The 20421-nt window shown below is 36.5% G+C and overlaps 2 protein-coding genes and 1 long non-coding RNA gene across 8 annotated transcripts; all 3 read right to left on the reverse strand.

Moving 5' to 3' along the window:
• Positions 1-614: 614 nt before the first annotated feature.
• On the reverse strand, positions 615-3785 carry LOC144193408 (uncharacterized). Of its 4 annotated transcripts, none has more exons than XR_013325750.1 (6): positions 3506-3785; positions 3294-3386; positions 1895-1957; positions 1082-1177; positions 859-1005; positions 615-782 (listed from the first exon to the last, which is right to left on the reverse strand). It is a non-coding gene; the product is annotated as an uncharacterized LOC144193408 (long non-coding RNA). The 4 variants fall into 4 exon arrangements; XR_013325752.1 differs by having other exon boundaries at positions 3566-3769; XR_013325751.1 differs by lacking the exon at positions 859-1005.
• Positions 3786-5236: 1451 nt separating this feature from the next.
• On the reverse strand, positions 5237-13815 carry tmem214 (transmembrane protein 214). The gene is made up of 17 exons (XM_077712088.1): positions 13522-13815; positions 12391-12590; positions 11586-11736; positions 11297-11431; positions 11101-11183; positions 10236-10341; positions 9322-9403; positions 8825-8926; positions 8601-8742; positions 8439-8530; positions 8309-8357; positions 7467-7574; positions 7235-7352; positions 7061-7157; positions 6779-6947; positions 6160-6311; positions 5237-6083 (listed from the first exon to the last, which is right to left on the reverse strand). Exons 1-17 carry the CDS (start codon positions 13667-13669, stop codon positions 5957-5959), a joined length of 2061 nt encoding a protein of 686 aa, XP_077568214.1. The 5' UTR covers positions 13670-13815; the 3' UTR covers positions 5237-5956.
• A 403-nt stretch (positions 13816-14218) lies between these two features.
• On the reverse strand, positions 14219-20283 carry LOC144211720 (microtubule-associated protein RP/EB family member 3-like). Of its 3 annotated transcripts, none has more exons than XM_077739161.1 (8): positions 19825-20283; positions 17880-18004; positions 17664-17809; positions 17334-17493; positions 17139-17180; positions 16333-16469; positions 15729-15875; positions 14219-15454 (listed from the first exon to the last, which is right to left on the reverse strand). In XM_077739161.1, the coding sequence occupies exons 2-8, from the start codon at positions 17998-18000 to the stop codon at positions 15389-15391; spliced, it is 819 nt and encodes a 272-aa protein (XP_077595287.1). In that variant the 5' UTR covers positions 18001-18004; positions 19825-20283; the 3' UTR covers positions 14219-15388. The 3 variants fall into 3 exon arrangements, with proteins under 3 accessions (XP_077595287.1, XP_077595281.1, XP_077595295.1); XM_077739155.1 differs by having other exon boundaries at positions 17880-18007; positions 19825-20279; XM_077739169.1 differs by lacking the exon at positions 17139-17180 and having other exon boundaries at positions 17880-18007; positions 19825-20264.
• Between the last annotated feature and the right edge of the window lie 138 nt (positions 20284-20421).

Consider the following 20421-nt stretch of genomic DNA (forward strand, 5'->3'; position numbering starts at 1 on the left):
TCCAACTTTCTTTAAAAATATGGTTTATTCCTTGCGCTATTAAAAAAAAAGTTAAATTCCCCTCGGCTTTAAAAAAATTAAACATATTTCTCCAGCTTTTTAAAATAATATTCTGCTTATTTCTCCAACCTTTTTTTAAAATATTATTTATGCCCCCAGCTTTTCAGGAAAATATATGCTGAATATATATTCCACTGATTTTTAGATGTTCTCCCAGCTTTTTTTGTTCTATTTTTTTTATTCTGTTCATTCCCCCAGCTTTTTTTGTTCAATTTTTTTTCCTAAGTGTTTTTCCCCCAGCTTTTTAAAAATATTCTAAATGTTTATGTTCATTTTTTTTTTCTAAGTGTTTGTTCCCTGATTTTTTTGACTAAGTGTTTTTCCCCCAGCTTTTTAAAAAAAATATTCTAAGTGTTTTTGTTCATTTTTTTTTCTAAGTGTTTTTGTTCATTTTTTTTCTACGATTATTTTCATTTTTTTTGTTCATTTTTTTTATAAGTGTTTTTTTTATTTAATTTTTCTAAGTGTTTTTTCCAAATTTAAAATGTTTACTTGTAAATAAAATATTTTAACTTTGATTGTGACTTGCATCTTTTTTTAAGACAACACATGCATACATTTAAAAGCTTTTATTTTGAAAAACTTGAGTAAAATGAAGCAATTCCTCCAGTCACCAGCAGGAAAAACAGGAAATAAAAGCTCCAGCTTTTATTTTGAAAAAGTTTGTAGATTGGTTCCCGTCGATGGTCCAGCATCGTAAAAAATCGAATCTTCTCCACCCTCTGGTGGAGAAGATTCGAAAATTGAAAAAGGGGGGTTAGTACACAGTTAGTTCAAAAAAAAATGAGAAGAGCTCACCTTTTATTTTGAAAAACTTGAAGTAGTTCCTCCAGTCACCAGCAGGAAAAACAGGAAATAAAAGCTCCAGCTTTTATTTTGAAAAAGTTTGTAGATTGGTTCCCGTTGTTGGTCCAGCATCGTAAAAAATCGAATCTTCTCCACCCCCTGGTGGAGAAGATTCGAAAATTGAAAAAGGGGTTAAGGCACAAAGTTAGTTCAAAAACCAATGAGAAGGGCTCACCTTTTATTTTGAAAAATGTCAGACAGGTTCACATTGACCATCGAAGCAGAGAAAAAAAATTAAGGCGTCTGAGGCTATCTGTTCAATGGTGGGATTCTGTAAAACAAGAGAGGGTCAATATATCAAGTTTAGGACAACTTTTATTTTGAAAAATGCATAGATCAGTGCTGGCTATTACACCAATCTATGCATTTTTCAAAATAAAAGGTAAGACCTTGCAAATGTTTGGGAAAATATAAAAACATTTGCAAGGTCTTTTATTTTGAAAAAATGCATAGCTTGGCACTAAACCAATCTATGCATTTTTCAAAATAAAAGGTAAGACCTTACAAATGTTTGGGAAAAAATAAAAACATTTGCAAGTTCTTTTATTTTGGAAAAAATGCATAGCTTGGCACTAGACCAATCTATGCATTTTTCAAAATAAAAGGGAAGAACTTAACTTTTCACAAGGGGTCAATACATCAAGTTTAGTACAAAGTGTTAACTTTTATTTTGAAAAATGCATAGATCAGTGCTGGCTATTACACCAACACCAATCTGCATTTTTCAAAATAAAAGGCAAGACCTTGCAAATATATTTGCATGTGAGATTTTACCTGACTTGGGTGGAATTCTCCCAATTCAGGTTAAACCTCACTTGCAAATGGTTGAGTAAAAAATATATTCACAAGGTCTTACCTTTTATCTTGAAAAAAATGCATAGATCAGTGCTGGATGTTACACCAGAATTAATCTACACATTTTTTTCAAAATAAAAGGCAAGACCCTGCAAATGTTCTTTAACTTAACCATTTGCAAGTGAGATTTTACCAGAATCAGAAAGAATGTCTGAAATGGGGGAGTGGTGCAGCCCATCTTGACTTGGGTGGAATTCTGGAAACAAAGAAAAAAGGGTCAATATACAAATTTGAGTAAAAAAAATGCATAGATCAGTGCTGGATGTTACACCAGAATCAATCTATGCATTTTTTAAAAATACATTCACAAGGAAGGTTTTACCGGAATTGGGGAAATCTTTTATTTTGAAAAAAAATTTAAAACATTTGGGGCTAAATACTTTTGCCTCATTTTTTTCAGTCAATAATTTAAAATCTATTCATTCTTAAAATGCTTGTTTTTCTCTTACACCAAGAAAAAAAGTTATTTTACCATACGCAAGTCAAAAATGACCCCTGCACTATGGTTGAATAAATGCCTCACTTAAATTTTGTCAAAACCACATTTAAAACTAAAAGATCCAAGCCCTGAGGTCTTTAAGAAAGTTAATGGGGTAAAAATACATGATTGTTTTAATCCATCAAATATTAGCAGTTCCACTACATGGCAGATTATTTATTTAAATTCAGAAAAATGTGAAAAGCTACTTCTCTATTTCCCACTATAGTATTTATTTTAAAAATTAAATTCAATATGCATAAACCTACTTTAAATGTTTCCTTTATCGCAACATGTCTGGTCTACATTAACCATGATAATTAAGGGATTACCGTTTAGCCTAAAGGTCTTTGAGAAAGTTAAGGGGCTAAAATTATATAATTTATTAAAGTGCTCAGTGCCACTGCATGGCAGACTACTTTTTTAAATTCAGAAAAATGTGAAAAGCCACATTGAAACTCAAGCAGAAGCTACTCTTCACTTGCCACTATAGTATGTTTTTTAAATTAAATTCAATAGGGTCATCCTAATTTAAATTTTTCCTTTATAGCAGCCATGTCTTTTCTACATTAACCACGATAATCGAGGGATTACTGTTTAACCCTGAGGTCTTAAAGAAAGTTAAGGGGCTAAAATTATATTATTTATTTAAATGCCTAGTGCCACTACATGGCATATTATTTTTTTTGAAATCAGAAAAATGTGAAAAGCCACATTGAGACTCAAGCGGAAGCTACCCCACTTGCTACTATAGTATTTTTTTTAATTAAATTCAATTGGGTTGACCCTACTTTGCGGTTTTTCCATTTATCACGGTCCACATTTACCGCGATAATCGAGGGATTACTGTTAACACCTTTCGCATCCACCAATGCATTTGTGTGGGTGACTTATCCACAGATTTTTGCTGTTAAAAAACGCAAAGTTAGTTAGTGATTTCATTCAAAATCTGAATGTATCATGATGAAAAACGAGCCAATTGCGCAAATCCTTGAATGCTGAAAGCTGAAGTTTAAATGTTAAACGGAGAAAATCGGAACTATTTAAAAAATACCCCCTTTCTTATGGCGTCGACCAGTTGATCCTTTCTGGTCGTTTCGGCCACATTCTTGATGTTTCCCAGTAGTCGGTGGTGCTCGTTGAGGGACTGAAACACACAAAGGAATGATTAGTTTAAAAACAAAGAGCGATCGGTAACGCAATGCAGCCAATTTGTTTGCAAACATTTTGCAGTCATGGCTACACCACGCTAACGGAGCATGCTACCGTCAACGATCACTCTTAAGATGAGAACTGGGGCTTCGAAATCCCCAAACGACGACATACAACATGTGCAGCAGCGTCTTGTGCGAAGTTTGTCAGAGTTTCTTCGGGAAATCGTCAGTTCTGAGCAACTCTGCAATGCACGCCCGTGCAGCCTCCCGGCCTGTAAGCCGTTATGCTGTTTGACTTCGACTATTTGAACTCTAACCTCGGCCACGCCTATTAAACATAGACAAACACAAAATAGAAATTGTTTTCATAATAACGTGCATTAGTCAATGTGTGTACGTGTATGTGGGGGGCTGGGGGCGTGGCTCCTTGGTTGGATTTTAATACTTAACAAAAAATACATTGTTTTCATAATAACATGCGTTAGTCAGTGGGCGTGGCGGGGGCGCGGCTGTAAATACGTGTTGATCGGGCTTTCATACTTAAAAAATACATTGTTAAAGTACAGCTTTGAATAAAAAAAAATCAAATTTCTGTTGATATTATTGTTAAAGTTTTGAAATACATAATCAAGCTTAGAAAGTTAAAAATTAAATTAATTCATGATTGTATCATCATAAAAATACATCTTGGTTGCATGTTGACTATTTTATAGAAATGATAGTGTTTATTAATGTATTTTTTTTGTATTTAAAGGAAAAGAGACATAACAAGACATCATTCCAAAACACGAGAACTACATCTGGCCTACGAAGGATGCGTCACATATACAAAGTGCAGCTGTCTTGCTGTATTTTTTTCTTGTCTTTATAAAATTAACAAAACTGCAGTCTAGACAACTGATTACAATTGTTGAAAATTGATGCAAAACCATAAAGGGTATGAATTATACTACATTTACACATGCACATTTTGTTTCCCAAACAACTCAATGTTATCTTTCATGAATGAAAATACTTGGAAAGAAGAATTGGTCAATGGAATAAGAAGGGGAAAAAAAAGAAAAAAACTACAACTGGGTGTAGTCAAGACTTCCCAATAATCACTAAGTACAGTGTGTTTACTTGATGGTGTAGAGATTTGCTCACCTGACTACAATGTGGGCAGATGTGGTTCGAATTCTGTTCGGGAAACAATTTTTTCCCTGAAATAGAAACAGCCGTGGGTAGTCAAGACCTTCAAATAATGACAATGTTGAGTGTGGTCCCTTCATGGTGTAGAGGTTTGCACACCTGACTGCCGTGCAGTTAGACAGGGTTCAAACCCCAGTGGCTGCTTGTTTAAGACAAACTAGTAGATGAACCATTTTCCCATTAAAAAAGACTAAGTCTTTACTTAAATCAAAGCATCCAATGACCACTCTTAAGCAGACTGCCTCACTTAGCTCACCTCGTAGAGTGCCTGCTTGCCATGCAGAGAGTAATCGGATCAAATCCCACATATTTTGACTTTCACTCTTCACCTGAAATGGAAATAAAGTGAATCTATTTGTGTCAGGTAAAGAGGTGTGTGGGTTACTTAGCTCACCTCATAGATCACTCACTTGCCATGCATAAGGTTGTCAGCTCAAAATCCTACACTTTTTGAGCTTTTCACTCTTTAACTGAAATTGAAACGGAATGAGCCAATTTGTTTCAAATAAGGATGGGGGTGGAAACTTAGCTCACCAAGCAGTGCCCACTTACCATGCTAAAGGTGGTTGGATCAACTCCCACGTCCTCCACATTGATATTTTTTGGAAGAAAAAGCCTAAGGGAGGTGAGGCAGTGACTGTGTGGCTGAAAACACTGATTGAGGCTTGTTTTTATTTTCATTTTTTCTTTAAATTAAATACTATCTTTACGGTTTTGGAAATAGGTTTCTGAGCAGACACACACAGACAAAAGACAATCACCAAATATGCATGCTTCTGACAAGAAGAGAACAGAATGATCTCAATCACCGATTGTGTAACAATACAATTATGGGGTTTTTTGAAGTGTGTTAGCAAGTGGACTTTTTCTCATCCAAAAATTAAATTAAAAAAAAACTAATACAACACAGTCACAAAGAACCTGGGTGGGATTTTAAGCATGTTCACATTTGAGTTAGAATGTGATGAGGCCAGGTAAAAAAAAAAAAAAAAACAACAATTATTGGTCATTTTCCAACAACTTTACCACTTTTCATCCAAAGCATACCAATACAGTATAGCATATGAATAAAAAGAATTTATAAATCATCTTTAAGTTTACATAAACTGACCATTACAGTAGAAAACCAAACCTGTCTGCATCCAGCAGTGAAAAAGGATTGATAGAAAAAAAAAAGAAAGTATAAACTTGATAAAAATTTAGACAAAACGCCTTACCTAAGAGTTAGTATTTGACTCTACAATGTCCAATCACAGTTTTAAGAGAAGGACAGACAGTGTAAGGCAACTTCAGATGAGGTCACCTTGTGGATTTGACTATTTTTAGTGTGTGTGTGTTTGTATGTGTGTGTTGTATATTAGTCTGTAGTAAATTACGGCGGCGTCAGCAGTTCCCGAGCCCACGTGGTGATGGCCGAGGTCGTGTGTTGGAGCAGCTGCCACGTCGAGTTGGTCAAGGACAATGCATGCCCTCTAAGACATGTCACGGATATTTCACCACTGCACAAAAATATGACAAGATGGATTAATTAAATCTTCTTGTTGAATATTCATCAAGTTTAATAAAAGTACTGACTTGCAGGAGTCCTGCAGGTTGGTCCACGCTCGTTGCAGCAGGTCTATTAAAAACATCAATGCTGGCAAGATGTAGTTTTGGTGCAGGAAGAGTAGCAGCGATTTCAGAAAAGCCAAAACGTCGTAAACGCTGTCGGGAGTATTGGTCTGTACCTGCACACCAAAAGGTTTCATCATATTTATTTTTTTGCAGTTTTCCTCGCATATAAGCTGTATTTCAACTCAAAAAATATATACTGAATTAAGGTTACGGCTAACAAGCGCACAAGACTTGCTATACTCTTTTCTCACCAGTAGATTTCGGCATGGTAACTTATGGTTTGTTGGTTATTTACTGTTTTGCAGTTAAGAAAACCATTACTGGATAATTTAATCCTTATGATATTGACCCTAATAATGTGCTTTTGATTCACACAATATCTCAGAAATACCACATGTGATCATTTTTCTTAAGTTTTTCCTTTCAAAATAACACATTTGCACTCCGGATTAAAATTATGAATATGGAGGTAAAAATTGTGAAGCAAGGGGCAGCTTAAACGCGGGAAATTGTAAAATTCAACAATTTTAAGGCTCATATGCGATTAAATATGTTTTTTTTGTGTTCCATTAAGTCTCACCCATTCTATGAGCAGAGGGCTGTTTTCTTTGACCCACACGATGGCGTGTTTACTTTTTCCAACGACGAATACGGCTGCTGTTTTGGTCTTCTCCACACCTTGCTCTAACAGTGGTTTCATGGTCTGTATACTTTCAGAGTAGTAGTATGGCATATTCGTCTTGAGCCAGCTTAATACACACAACAACAATAATGATGATGATTACAGGTTTGATCACTTAAATTGAACAAAAACTTGCAAAGATCCAGAACACTTTGCTTGTGTTGGCCAGAATGGGAATACCTGACGCCCTGCTTAGAGTAAACTGTGATTTTGCCCCACGCCTGCTTAGTCACCCCCATCACCCCCGAGCTGTGAAGATACTTGGCTGTGGTTGAACCTGTAACAAAGCATCCATACAGCGAGGACTTATTTCAAGTACTGCATCATTCCGAGGCGGGAAAAAACATGTCATACTGGTAAAAGAGCCGTGTGAGCGGATGTCGTGAACGATGAAACCAGCAGCAAACACGAACAGGACCATCAATACTTTTGACCAGGGGAATCCACGACCCTGCATTTTCACCTGTAGACTCTGGAAAGGAAAAAAAGGAATTTTTAGTATAATCTGATAACCAATCGACATAATTTGGTCTTTGTTTCTTTGTGAGAAAAAGACCAAGACTTTTGGATTTAAACATTTACCAACCTGACACAGATTATTGCAGTCGCTAAGGTCTTGAGACTGGTTATTGTCTTTCATCTCTTCATTGGTCACTTTAAATGATTGAATTGTTTCTTCGAGGTTCCTCCTCAGCTGTAATAGAGCAAAATGAAAACAAAATTGGAGTCTCTTAATTCCAAAAGAAAAAGGTACAAAAAAGGATGCTCCATAACTGTCATTTTAAATTTAAAGGCAAAATAATGATTGCACAACATTCAAGACACTTACACATTATCACATAAAGATGAAAGACTAGAAAAGAAACATGAAACTTAAGCAGCAACACATTAACAAAAACAATACACAGGGCTGCTCAGTCCAATATTTAAAACAGTTTGACAAACACAGTTTTACTAATACCACACCAACACTCAAATTCATAGCCCAGTAAAAAAAGAAATATTTTTAGTATTATTAAAAGCCCTGCTGATACATCAAGAAAAATAATACAGTCGTACCTCTACTTACGAAATTAATTAGTTGCAGAACTTTTTTCGTAACTTGAAAATGTTTTAATTGGAGCAGTATTTTACATATATATGAAAGATGAGAAACACACGAGATAATTTTATAAGAAAATGTATTAATAGACAGCCAATGAGAGCACAGTAGAGTGTGGCGAGGTTTTAAAGTGAGAATTAATATTTGAAAAATAAAATAATAGATAAGAAAATGCATTTACTTTTTGGTTGATTTTGTAACTTGGATCTTTTTTATAACTCAAGACACTCATTTGCATATAAAAGTAATCTGAAAATTTTATACCTACAGCCATTTGTAAGTAGAGGTATGACTGTACTTATGCTTTATATATATTTGCATTATACCTTTAGTGGCAGGTTACTCCAGCAGCCCAACAAATGCTTCAGCAGCAGGCTAGAGAAGCACAATTCACAACTCAGCCATTTTAAAAAATAAAAAGTACACAAACTGTCTGCACAAGCTTGTGCAACTCACCTGGATTGAGCCAAGTGTTTAGTATACAGCTGCCGCCAAACACTTAAACTCTGAGGATCCACACGCAAACACTCTGTCATACTATTCAGCAACTGAAAGAAAGGGGGGAAAAAAGGATGACATTTCTGAACCTTTGAATTCACATGAAGATTTTCACCCGACCTCTTTCTTCATATCCCCTGGACAGTTGGGTGTGGCTCTGGAAAGAAACGATGGCAGATACGTGTGTAAGGTGCTTTCAGGTTTGGCTCCAAATGCCAAGGCTTTAAGACGAGGGTAAAGCCGCCTTAGTTGCTGCTGCAGACTGCCAAAATACACACAAAACACATTAAGGGTAAGATGCATGTATGAACAACAAATGTCTAAAAGTTCGGAAATGACAATACCTTGCCGGAAGGGCATTCTTCGGCATGAAGGCAAAATCCAGTAAAGGAAAAAACTCTTTAGGACCCATGATCCCAAATCCTTTTGACAGGTTTGCATGAATGCTGGAAAGACAACAAAAAGGATGATGTATTATTTAAAACACAAGTAATGTATTCATACTCTTAACAGTCCTTAGACATGTTATGTTACCCAGTGAAGGGTGTATAGATGCGTTGAATTACTGAAATTAACACTTAATTGATGATGACTTTTTGTTTAGGCTTGATGGTGAACTATGTGTTCTGGAATCAGATCAGTAACTGTAAAACATATCTTGAAAGAAATCGGATCGATCTGAAGTAAGAAAAATAAATAAATAAAAAAGAACTGATAGTGTTAAGCGGCGCAATTTTTGATCCTTTGAAGTTCCAATCAAATTAGAAATGAATTTAAGGCAAAATAACTCTTTTTAACAAGAGCGATGTAGAGGGTGGCTTTAAAAGTTGGATATACTTACTGGAGCAGTCTTTCCAAATAGGCAATGGCATAGGATGACAGCGACTTCACTCCCAGGACAGGTAGCATGATACCAAGCCACACTGAAACACAAATTTAACAGATACTGAATCGGTCTCTCATACGTACGCGGTAGCATTGTTCAGCATGTATAATATAAAAAATAAGATAAATTGGAAAGCAAAAACTTGACCTGTCAAGTGTTGATCATTGGTCTCTGACATTTTTTTCCAATAACATTAGCAATTTCACCATATTTTTGATTTTCTGGAGGATTATGTACCAGTATTCATTCACCAAATGCACGGGGGGCACTAGCCTTTATCTAAATTCAGGTTAATTTTCAAGTCCAAGACCAGGTATTTAAATAAGGGAAAACAGAACATATTTTATTAGAATCACAACTTTGGCGGACTTCTCAACTCAGTAAAGCTGTTTTTTTTTCAATTGAATTTTTAAATGTATTTGTTTTTTCTTCTGCATGTGTACCATTTGGCATGTGTTAAAAAAAATATTATGTTAAACATGTTCCAAGTGTATGTAAATATGTTCAATACTTATAGATGAGAATCATCTATTAACGTGCGCATCAATAAAAATTTTTTTTTAAAAAACATTGAACAACACACGTTCGTAAACTACACAAAAAATTAACTGTTAATACAGCTTTTGCTGCGTATTAAGAGCAGAGAGGATTATTTTCTAGTTAGCCGAGAAATATTGGCTCATACAAGACACAAGACCAGGAAGGAATGCTGTGTACTTTTGCCTCATTAACTTGCAATGATGTGTCTAGTCCGGCAAAATATTGGCCAAGTAGAAGAGAGGTCATTCCGCCCACAACTCTAGTTGCAGCGCTTGAAAACTCACATAGTGGATAGAAATGATTGAAGTGAGGTTTGTGTTGAGCATTACCTCGTAGTCCCTGGCTCAGATCATAAAATCCTGCTTGGCCCAAAGCCCACATGATGGTCAAACACTTTGTTGGGTGATTCTGTACCGACCGCAGCAACTCCAAATACTGAAAATGAATGATTAAACAAACCATGATTCAATTAATTTCCTAAAGATATAAAAGTAATGGAGCACTTTTCTCATTACATGTAATCATCAGATATCTTCTGATGTTTTTATATTAGGTGTGCTAAATAAATAACTACCCGTTATGTGCAAATTTCTCTAATCAGGCAATAGAAAAGTGAAATAAAGTTATATTTAACAATGTTATTCGGTTAAGACAATATTATGCTACAGGGGAATAAAAGAAAATGTACATTATTTAGGTACAAATAAAGACTCAATAATACCATAATGTGATTTGTGTGTTTTTGTACCACATGATACACATTTGTATTTGCTGGGTTCTCGTGATCAGCGGCACTATTAGTAGATATGGCATGTTTGTGGCATTCAAAATTTATAGTAGACTCAGGCTATGACTACATGGCTGATAGAAAGGAATGGAGTCATGCGATTTTCAATTTCTCTCTCATCAATGTATGTATGGATGACAAATGTGAATACTAAACAAGGTCAATAGTTCTAATCGCAAATCATTGATTGTGTCCAAATAGTCAATTAGATAAGCACCAGCAGCAGCCTTTGCTGTTCCCAAACATATTGTGCAGCAACTGGTTGTGTTGATTATTTGTACAATACATCTTAAAAACAAGAAACTAAATGAAAAGGAGTCTATTTACCAGTTCAGTTCTAAAAATACACACTAAACACAGCACTTAAAAATGAGTGCATGTCATGCTTTTTATGATCCCTTACTCACCTCGGGCAAATTCTGAGTTGCCAATTTGGGTTTCTCTTGTAAAATTGCTTGAATGCAAACTCTGTATCCATGTAGTGGCTCGCCTGGAAACAAAAATAAATAGTTGCTGGTATCAAGATGAAACGGTGCTACAGTTAGTTAACAGAAGTTGAATGTGCTATTACTATTGTGTAGTAGTATAAATGCAAACCCCTACCCGAGTGCCTTTCCAGTTCTCGAAGCATTGTATAAATGCAGTAGTCAAAAAAATCTGGTAGGCTGTCACTGATGGTTCCAAGGATGCTTTTGATGACACCCCTCAGCTCTTTGCTAGTAAGACAATATGGGTAATCTGTGGACAAGTGACAAAAGAAGCGATTGATAAAGACAAATCGGGGACGCACTCCACATTCCAAGTGAACTGGGATAGGTCCAGTACAAGTATTACTACTATTCAATCGAAAAGAGCAACTTCTTAAGTAGAAAAGTACAAAAAAAAGACACACCGTGAGCATAACTGCTGAGGGTGGGCTCTACCACTGGTGCCGTCAGCTTGAGGTTGAGGTACCCCGCCAGGTCTTTAGACCACACTGATGGGTTTTTGGGGAAGATTGTTTGACTCTTAGCCAACTGCTCTTTGAGATCGTTGACATCCAGCTGAGAAAAAGAAACCAGAATACATAAATACGGTCGTATTTCTACTTACAACATTTTCAAGTTAAGAAAAAAAGTTCTAAAACCAATTAATTTCATAAGTAGGGGTGTACTTTATATATAAATTCTCTAATTTGTTCCATGGTCCTCACACAACTACCAACAAAACCCTTTAAAATTGGTCAAAATGCCCCGATTTTGTATGAAAGAAGTCAGGAAACACAAAATGAGAGAAAATTATAAGGAAATTATTTATTAACCTCTTAAAATAAATAAAGCATGTAAAAATGTGCCCTGCACCGCTGAAATAGTGAAGTAGTTTTTGGGGGATTTCATAACTTGAAACTTTTTCGTATCTCGAGTCAATCACTGAAAATGTTGTACCTAGAGGCATTCGTAAGTAGAGATATGACTGTAGTACAATCAACAAAGAAGCATTGAGCAAAAATTAGACCGGCATCCAGCATGTGATTGAGCGCCTCAAACCGCTTCGTGTACCAGCTTTTTTCTTATATATGATATAACAATGGTACTACCCCAAGCTTGAAAAAAAATAAGGGTTAACACGTTCAAATGGAAATATAGGGTCATCAAGATGACCGCATAAAATTCATTTTTTTTAAGTGTAAAAACTAGTCAATTAAAACAATCACTCACCGCTTTAAAGGCTGCTTCTAGAGTCCTGTGCTTGGCACGGGTGCTGGAAGCATTACTGGGGGTTGGCTTTTTTGATGGTTTCATTGAAGAAGTCTTCTTTTGTTGCTGAACTGGCGGCGGCGGCGGAACCTGCTCCTTGTTTTGTTTCTTTGGGACCTCCTCCAAGGCTACAAACATACCGTCTGAAATCTTCAAGGGCGCTGAGGGATGCAAGGTGTTGGGGGTGAGATCTCCGCAGAAAAGCAGTCAGACAGTTATAACAGCGCTTAGTAGTATGGTGTTACGAAAATATAGTATTCCCTTCCCCTTTTCTGTTCCCTCCCCTCAGAGTGCTTGTTTAATCGTCTCTCACCATTACAGATTTCGTAATAAACTGCTACTATTCAGGCTAGATTTTTACACAAGTTTTAAATGGAGTCAGTGTGCATAATAGTAAAGACTTTATGAACAAATGATCCTAAATATTTCAAAACAATGCAGTCTTTGCTATATTAGTTAAATGAAAACGGTAGGGTATACTAGATGAAACCTTAATAGAAGTGTGTAGTTATTGTAAACTTTGATCATGATGTGCATTTTGACACAATTGTATTTTGGCAATATGTTTCATATATGCATTGGATTCATTTATTATGTTAACCAGAGATCCCCCATGTTGAATAAAATGCAGGAAATAATTAGAAATCCCTGATTCTTGTGAGTGATCTTAACAAAAGACATGATAAATGCAATTGATGGGATACTTTAGCCAAGTCAGCAGATGCAACGATCGGTTTTATGCACATGATGCAGACTCACAATGATGACGTCGCCTAACGTTAAGACATCACCTAGGAGCGAATCGCAGACTAGTTGTGAAGCGACATCTCGTGCATTATTAAATTGTAGCAACGCCATTTCGTGAAGTAACATTTAAAGAGTAAAATGTTCCAGATCTGCAACAGGGGATTGTTAAATGGGAAATACAGCACGATGCTAAGCTACCTAGCTGACTAACTAGCTTGCGCAAATCGTTATTGTAAATCACTCAACAGACAACGCTTGATCGTTGTAATTTAATGAACTATTAAGCTTAGTATTCAAGGCCACGTGGCCAAATGACATTAAACAAAGTGAGTTGTGTTAACTTACGTCTGGATAGTATGTTGGATTCCACTAGTGCTTTTCTGTTGCCAGAGTTGCCCTTCTTTTCAACTGTGCCTTTTCCAGATCCTGCATTATTTTTCTTGCTCTTCCCCACCACTTCCCATTTTCCGACCGCACCATTAGTCGACTCCATGCTTCCCGTCCCAATTCGTAGTTAAATTCGGTATGCAGTGGTTCCGACTGGCTTGTCAGTGGCTGAATGGAAGGAAAAAAGGCTAAAGGCTAAAGGGGGACGTCTGGGAACAGTATTGAACGTCAGAATGCCACGTGTCTTGACGTGCGTGACGTCATTACGCCGCTGTATTTGTCTTATGTATGACGGACGTCTCCTTCAAAATAAATTGCCAGCAATTGATTTAATCAAGTAAACTTAGTATTTTATAACTTATTAGAAAATCAGTACTTGGTTTTGGTATGAATTTGAATATTAAATATAAATATATTTATTTTATTTTTTGCTATATATATATATAAAAATATATCTACAATTTTTTTCTTTAGTTAGTATATATTTTTAAATATTATTTTTGCTAAATATATATATATATATATTGTTGCAAGAACAGTTCTTTTAGAAATGTATTTATATTCAAGAAATTATTTCCCCATAATTAGCAGTACAAAGGATGACTACAGCATTATATTATTTTTTTTCATACCGTAACATGAAATCAAATGACCCTTCTTGATCTTCAGAGCTTTATTTAAATCCAACAGTAAAGTCCAGTTGTTTATCACCACCATGAGACAAACTGAGCAAGATGTGCTGTGCTTTTAAGCTTCGTCCAACTAGTTCTGATCACTCAGCCAGGCTGCCAGTGACAATACCACACTGTGGTATTTTAGTGCTATGTAGTAGTAGTATATGAAAACTCAATTTAAATGAAGCAAAAAACAACAAAGATAGCAGCTAAATTGTCTAGCTTATAATCAATATTCAACCATTAGTAATTTAGTAGTGTCTTAAGACTCACTTGTCTCCATTAACAAAATTTTAACTTTTTTAAATACATCTTTCACATTGACAACTGACTAGGTTGTTTGCACTGTTCAAATGCAGATAGAAAAACAACCAAGTACACACTAAAACATATAAAATTGCATCGTCCTGTATATTTCTGGCTGCAGCCAATCACTGCTTGTTGGCAATAGCATCACATGTGTGGGTTTCTTTTGCTACATCTAGTGCAAAACCTTTTATCCCAAACCATCATTTTTCTCTAAGAGTGAACAAGATGGTTACAAAAAAAGAATAAATAAAAACAAATACATCAGGCTTTTCAAAAACAAACTATTGTTGGGCTTTGTTTTGAAAAACACACTTTTCTTCATGTGCATGTAAGCAAGTCTGAAAGCTACTTTTGCAGCCTTTCTATGCAAAATCTCTATTCCTCTGCAGGATTTACAATCTAATCTCATTTATGACAACCAACACCGCAGACGAATCTACAATTTAGGTAAAATTATTTAGCAAAGTGTGGTCTGAGGCAAATTCTAAATATGGTCACCAATTCAAGTACATGGTGAAAGAAAACCGGCAGCATCTTCACACTTTTGCACGTTTGCTCCAAGCCATCACAACTGTAATTTTAATGCTCTCCAAAAAAAATATATGTATGAGAGTTATGAAAGGCAATCGTGCCCAGGAGCTGGCACCTCTGGTTTTTCAGAGTAAAAGCCAACAAGTGGAAATAAAAATAAATTGTTGGCCATTCTGTAGAAAATAAATATGTGATTACAATTACAAAGAAAATGGAGTAAGGGGAACCATATAAAAAAATGTATTCTGATGACAGGGGAACACTTTCTGTGTTTATGATGGTTAAATTATTTAGGTGGGTGAAATAAGAACTCAGAACTCCTGGTCTCCTTGTGCCCCTTCATCAACATCTTCATCCTCTGGTTGTGTAAATCCCTCCTGCAAAGCATTAAAAACATTTTAGCATGACTGTTTGCATTGCTAACCAAATATTTTGGTTAGGTTTTTGTTTTTTAGTAAGCCAACAAAATGGTTTTAAGGCAAAGGGGATAATTTTATGGAGTCCGCAAAAGTCATTAGTGAATTAAGGGGAAGATTAAAATGTGCAAAGACCAACTGTGTTGAATTTTTCAGTCTAAAAGCACTGTTTAAAATGTTTTACTTTGATAGTATCTTTCTCTTAAGTTGAGTGTGTGGTTGGGTATTTATTTACCTCTGTAGCATAAAGTATGTCTACGATTTTGTTGAGAACTGGGTTGCCATCTCCATCTTGGCAGATCAGTTCAATATCTCTCAGCTTGCCAAAGTAAAAGTCCCTCTCCTTCTCGAGTCCATCCAAAGTCAGCTTCATTTCAAGCAGCTGTGTGAAGGAGACAAATACACCAATTTGACGCAAAATAAAATCAAGAGCAGTGTACTGGGGTATAAAAACGTCTTTGCCAACATCTTTGACACAAAGGCCTTGTTCAGACTTGCAGTCATAATTTATCTTAGATTTTAAGTGGATGACTCTTTAGTAGTCTCAACATGAATAATAACTAGCACTCTGGTGCAGAGTACTGCATTTTCCTGACTATAAGGCGCACTTAAAAGTCTCAAATTGTCTCCAAAATAGACAGAGTGCCTTTTAATCCAGTGTCCTTTATATATGGAAAAAAAATTAAATGTGTCATTGAAAGTTGTTGAAACTAGTGTGAGTTTATTCTCAAGTCAAAGGACTCCCAAAAAAGTGCCTATTGTATTTTGGTTCGGAACCAAGGAGCGCAAGCTACGGAATTTCCTGGTGTGATTCTGCTTTAAAAATATTGTGTAGCTACCTGCTGGTTAAGTTCCGTGAGCTCGGAGTCTCCTCCGTTGCGGGCCATGGCAGGATTCCTCCGGGCTGGCGGTGCATTGATCTGCCTCTGCTGGGCGGGAGCAACCTTGGGCGCTGTGGGAGACGTTCTGATCGGGCCTACAAATACACAATAACGTTTGAGAATTGCTGCACTTTGCTAGTATCAATGTGGATCAAAAGTGGATTGCAAATAGCTAATCGTTATTTTCAAACTATACCAATAACTCAGAAAATACACATTAATTCCATGTTTACAACATATTTCATGCCTTCAATTTTTGCCAGCTGGCTGTGTCAGCCATGCATTCTTTTTTAAATGATCTACACGTGCAATTATTTATAATTACTATACACACACAAGCGCAAACATTAGGACAAACCAATCCAGCCTTAGAGTAAACAAGCAGGAGGGCCCGGCATTGCTGGTCCCACCTCCTTGAAAAGTAAATCTTTGAGCAAAAACCACTGATTTTGGGGAATATGTCAAAGTGGAGGGTGGTGTGAGTGGTTAGCATGTCGGCTTGACAGCTCTGGGGTCCTGGGTTCAAATCCAAGTCATGTTAACCCGTGTGGAGTTTACATGTTCTTCCTGGGCATGTGTGGGTTCCCTCTGGGTACTCTGGTTTCCTCCCACATTTCAAAAACATGCATGGTAGGCTAATTGAACACTCTAAATTGCCCCTAGGAATGGGAGTGACTGTATATTGTATAGATGTGTGAGGGAAATATTGTATGAGCACGCATTCACACACAAATGCACACAAACCACAATCAAATGGGTGTTACCTGGGTAAGCAGGTCTTTTGGGTTTGTGGACAATGGGGTCACCTGTATTAGAGGTGGGGATGTTGTTGCACCACGAGGAAGAGACATGAAATGAAACCTATTTTCACACAACACAAGTGATTGTATCTTGTATACACATGCAGACAGTCGCACACAATCGCACGCTCACACAGTCTCGCCTGCACTGCATCGCACCTGAGTTTGGAAGCGGTGGCGTTCTCTCCAGACCTTGCCGCAACATTACAGGGTCGTAGTCTTTGTCAACGTAGTTAGCATCGAAAAACTTCTTAAACCACTGGAGGAACTCAAAGTTGTCCTGAAATTTGCCTTTGATGAGTCTGTCGACGGGAATAAGCTGAAAGGGCGGGAAACAATTTCTTTACAAAGCAGCAAGGGTGTGTAGACTATTAATGCATAAACTTAATATTAGGAGACTATTAAAGCACTAGTTATTTGTTTCTTTGTTAATAGATGGCGAATAAGAACAAATAAAAAATGTTTTTTTACTGAAACATGGGGACTTACCTTATCTACAGACATATTCTTGAATGAAATCTGTAACACCTTGAAATTGTGAATATATTCAGTCTCCAGTTTGGCATTAAATTTGACTTTTTTCAACAAAATACAGCCCGGAAACAGCATGTCCATGAATTGACAGTACACTGCACCTAAAGAGAAATAACGGTAAGGAAATTATATGGTGTGTACATGTGTGTGTTTGTTTGTGTGCATGTTTACCTGAAGCAAGTTGTTCGATTTTGGTGTATGTGAGTTGTAGAGAGTCATTGACCCACGCTAACATGTCATGGCGACTCAGATTCTCGATGGTCATAGAAGTGGAATGGACATTTACCGCCATCCTCCTGCTTAAAACAAAACAACAGTAAGAAATGTGTGACAACGACTACATTCTACATTAACCGCAATATTCGAGGGATTACTGTATAATCTTATAACAAGATCATTATTACTGCATGCCACTAAAATGCCTAATCCTTACCTAATGGTTTGATCAAGAGTCCAATATAGTTAACAAAAGTCACTGAAACAAGGGAGTAAAAAAAAAAAAAAACACCAAAGAATTTCCCGCAGTGCCCACCCCAAAACACAAATACACTGGATGTTGTGCTGAATAATCATTTCCTGACAGTAGAGCTTCACAGAAGCAACTGTCCAGTCAGCACACGCCACTAATTTGCAGATGACACCACACATTGAGTATTTAGATCAAGTTTGTATCCCACTGATCCAAACTCAAAATTGCTCTTAAATACTACATGTACGAATTAAGTGATGTACAACATTTTTTATTATGTACTTCTGCTGACAAGAGAAATATTTCCTGTCCAATGCAAGTTGTTCACTAAAATAAATAAACACTGCCCCCAAAATAATAACCCTAATTTTCCACTTGATGAAAAAATAAAAATAAAAGGCAGTTCTATAATTATCAATCTATCAATGTATTCTTCATGTAAGAAAAATGGTATAAATTGAATGGTTCAATGCAAAATAGTTTTTGTCGTGTTTATAGTACCTCAAAACAAATTGTAAAAATCTCCAATTGTGTCAAAAACAACATACTACTTACTGTACTTTGACCACAATGTGACACAGTAAATGTTTACCACCAGAACAAATTCTATAAAGCTAAAAAGCTTTACACGGGTTTAAAGATAAAATCCTGCATTACCAATCTGGATTTATTAAATTTCAACATTGACCAAAAACAATTTGGCTATTTGGACTGCATAGTATTTATATTAAACCACAGCAAATTTCTGTCTCATCTCATTTTCTGAACCGCTTTATCCTCACTAGGGTCACGGGGGTGCTGGAGCCAATCCCAGCTGTCTCTGGTGGGCAACCACTTGAAAAGAGACTACTACAAAAAGGTAATTATCAAGTTATATTTAACATGCAAAATGTTTTTATAAGAAAATTCAACCAGGAAGCTGAACATTTCTCAATCAGTGGTCTAAATTTTTGATTTAATAAATAATTTCATGTTTTAACAACACATCAGGCAACCATGCATTCATAGTGTGACATGAAACCAGGTTAATTCTTAACTGAAGGATTAATTTATCAACGTCAGCTGGGCTGCAGCACCCCCCGCGACCCTAGTGAGGATGAAGCAGTTGATAAAAAGAGGCGTGACCTATACAGCAATGGACGCTCATATTAGAACTGCGACACAGCACTAAATTGGAAGAATACACAGGATAGACACATGCAATTATTTTTAAAAGTCATAAATAATGCACATGTACAGTGCTTCACATACTGTTGACGTTACAATCGCACTCGTGTTAGCGCCTCGCTTGCTAACTTCTGCTAACGTCAGCAAGGCAACCAACTTGCGATTTTGGCCCTTTTTTGTTAAATTTGAGTGTCTCGTGGCGAGTACTGATGTCGCTTTAACGTAAGGTTTAAAGGAAAATATCCAACCGTTAATAGTCCTTTAAATGTGGACTTGGTGGGTCTGAAGTTAACGGTACCCCCTCTGGAGGCCTGATAGAAAACACACATTACTAAAGAAAGAAGGACTGTCACTCCGCTTGGCGCTGCTGCAATTAGCCGGTCTAATCGAGAGTAAAGATGAAAAAAAAGAGCGATCTAAATCCATAATTCATCACGTAAAGGAGAGAAATGTTAGTTATTCAAGTGAAATATGACTTACTCAAGGGTGACAGAGTCCCTGTGACTACTGTGCCGTTCAATGAAATGATGTTTTTTCCGTTGCTATAAAATCGAGACCGCTGCTTGCAGAGCTACAGGGAGTACTTAATCTGGCGATCACTGCGCAAGCGCAACCCAGTTTCAGGATTCTCTTCTTAGATTTGGTGAAACTGCAAAATATCAGGGCGCCATGTCGGGTCTTGACAAAATGACCGAGCTTCACTTTAGGTGATTAACCTAATCGCTTAGTCCCAAATTCCCCTTTTTGGCCGGACTCTTTAGTTTTATATTAAAGAGAATTAAAAGCTAAAATATTTTTTGTCACAGTGAGACAACGTTGTTTTTAATGTCTAATATTATGTCACTTTGATAGTTCATTACGTGCATCTAATAATGTACTTATTTACCCGGAATCCAAAACTACGTTCTGCTCGAGAGCAACGACTAACTAAAGAATATGACGTTAATTAGAGCATTCTGGGCGGTTATAATGAGTAAGAAAGGTATAATACGTATCTGATTAATACAGCGGTGGTTCGTAGCTCTCATATTTAGAGCAAGTTTTTTTTTTGGTAAATAAAAAACAACAACAATAAAA

Source organism: Stigmatopora nigra, chromosome 2 (genome assembly GCF_051989575.1).
Source record: "Stigmatopora nigra isolate UIUO_SnigA chromosome 2, RoL_Snig_1.1, whole genome shotgun sequence".
Classification (NCBI taxonomy): Eukaryota; Metazoa; Chordata; class Actinopteri; order Syngnathiformes; family Syngnathidae; genus Stigmatopora; species Stigmatopora nigra.

What these genes read in the sequence shown, in the direction of transcription:
- tmem214 (XM_077712088.1), bottom strand. Translation starts at nt 13,669, where the DNA reads ATGGAGTCGACTAATGGTGCGGTCGGAAAATGGGAAGTGGTGGGGAAG. An exon ending in AGAACTGGAAAGGCACTCGG is followed by an intron (nt 11,184 to 11,296) that starts GTAGGGGTTTGC and finishes TTTTGTTTCCAG; the next exon opens with GCGAGCCACTACATGGATAC. An exon ending in CTCACACGGCTCTTTTACCA is followed by an intron (nt 7,158 to 7,234) that starts GTATGACATGTT and finishes GCTTTGTTACAG; the next exon opens with GTTCAACCACAGCCAAGTAT.
- LOC144211720 (XM_077739161.1), bottom strand. Translation starts at nt 18,000, where the DNA reads ATGGCGGTAAATGTCCATTCCACTTCTATGACCATCGAGAATCTGAGT. An exon ending in AGAATATGTCTGTAGATAAG is followed by an intron (nt 17,494 to 17,663) that starts GTAAGTCCCCAT and finishes CCGCCCTTTCAG; the next exon opens with CTTATTCCCGTCGACAGACT. An exon ending in TCACGGAACTTAACCAGCAG is followed by an intron (nt 15,876 to 16,332) that starts GTAGCTACACAA and finishes TCCTTCACACAG; the next exon opens with CTGCTTGAAATGAAGCTGAC.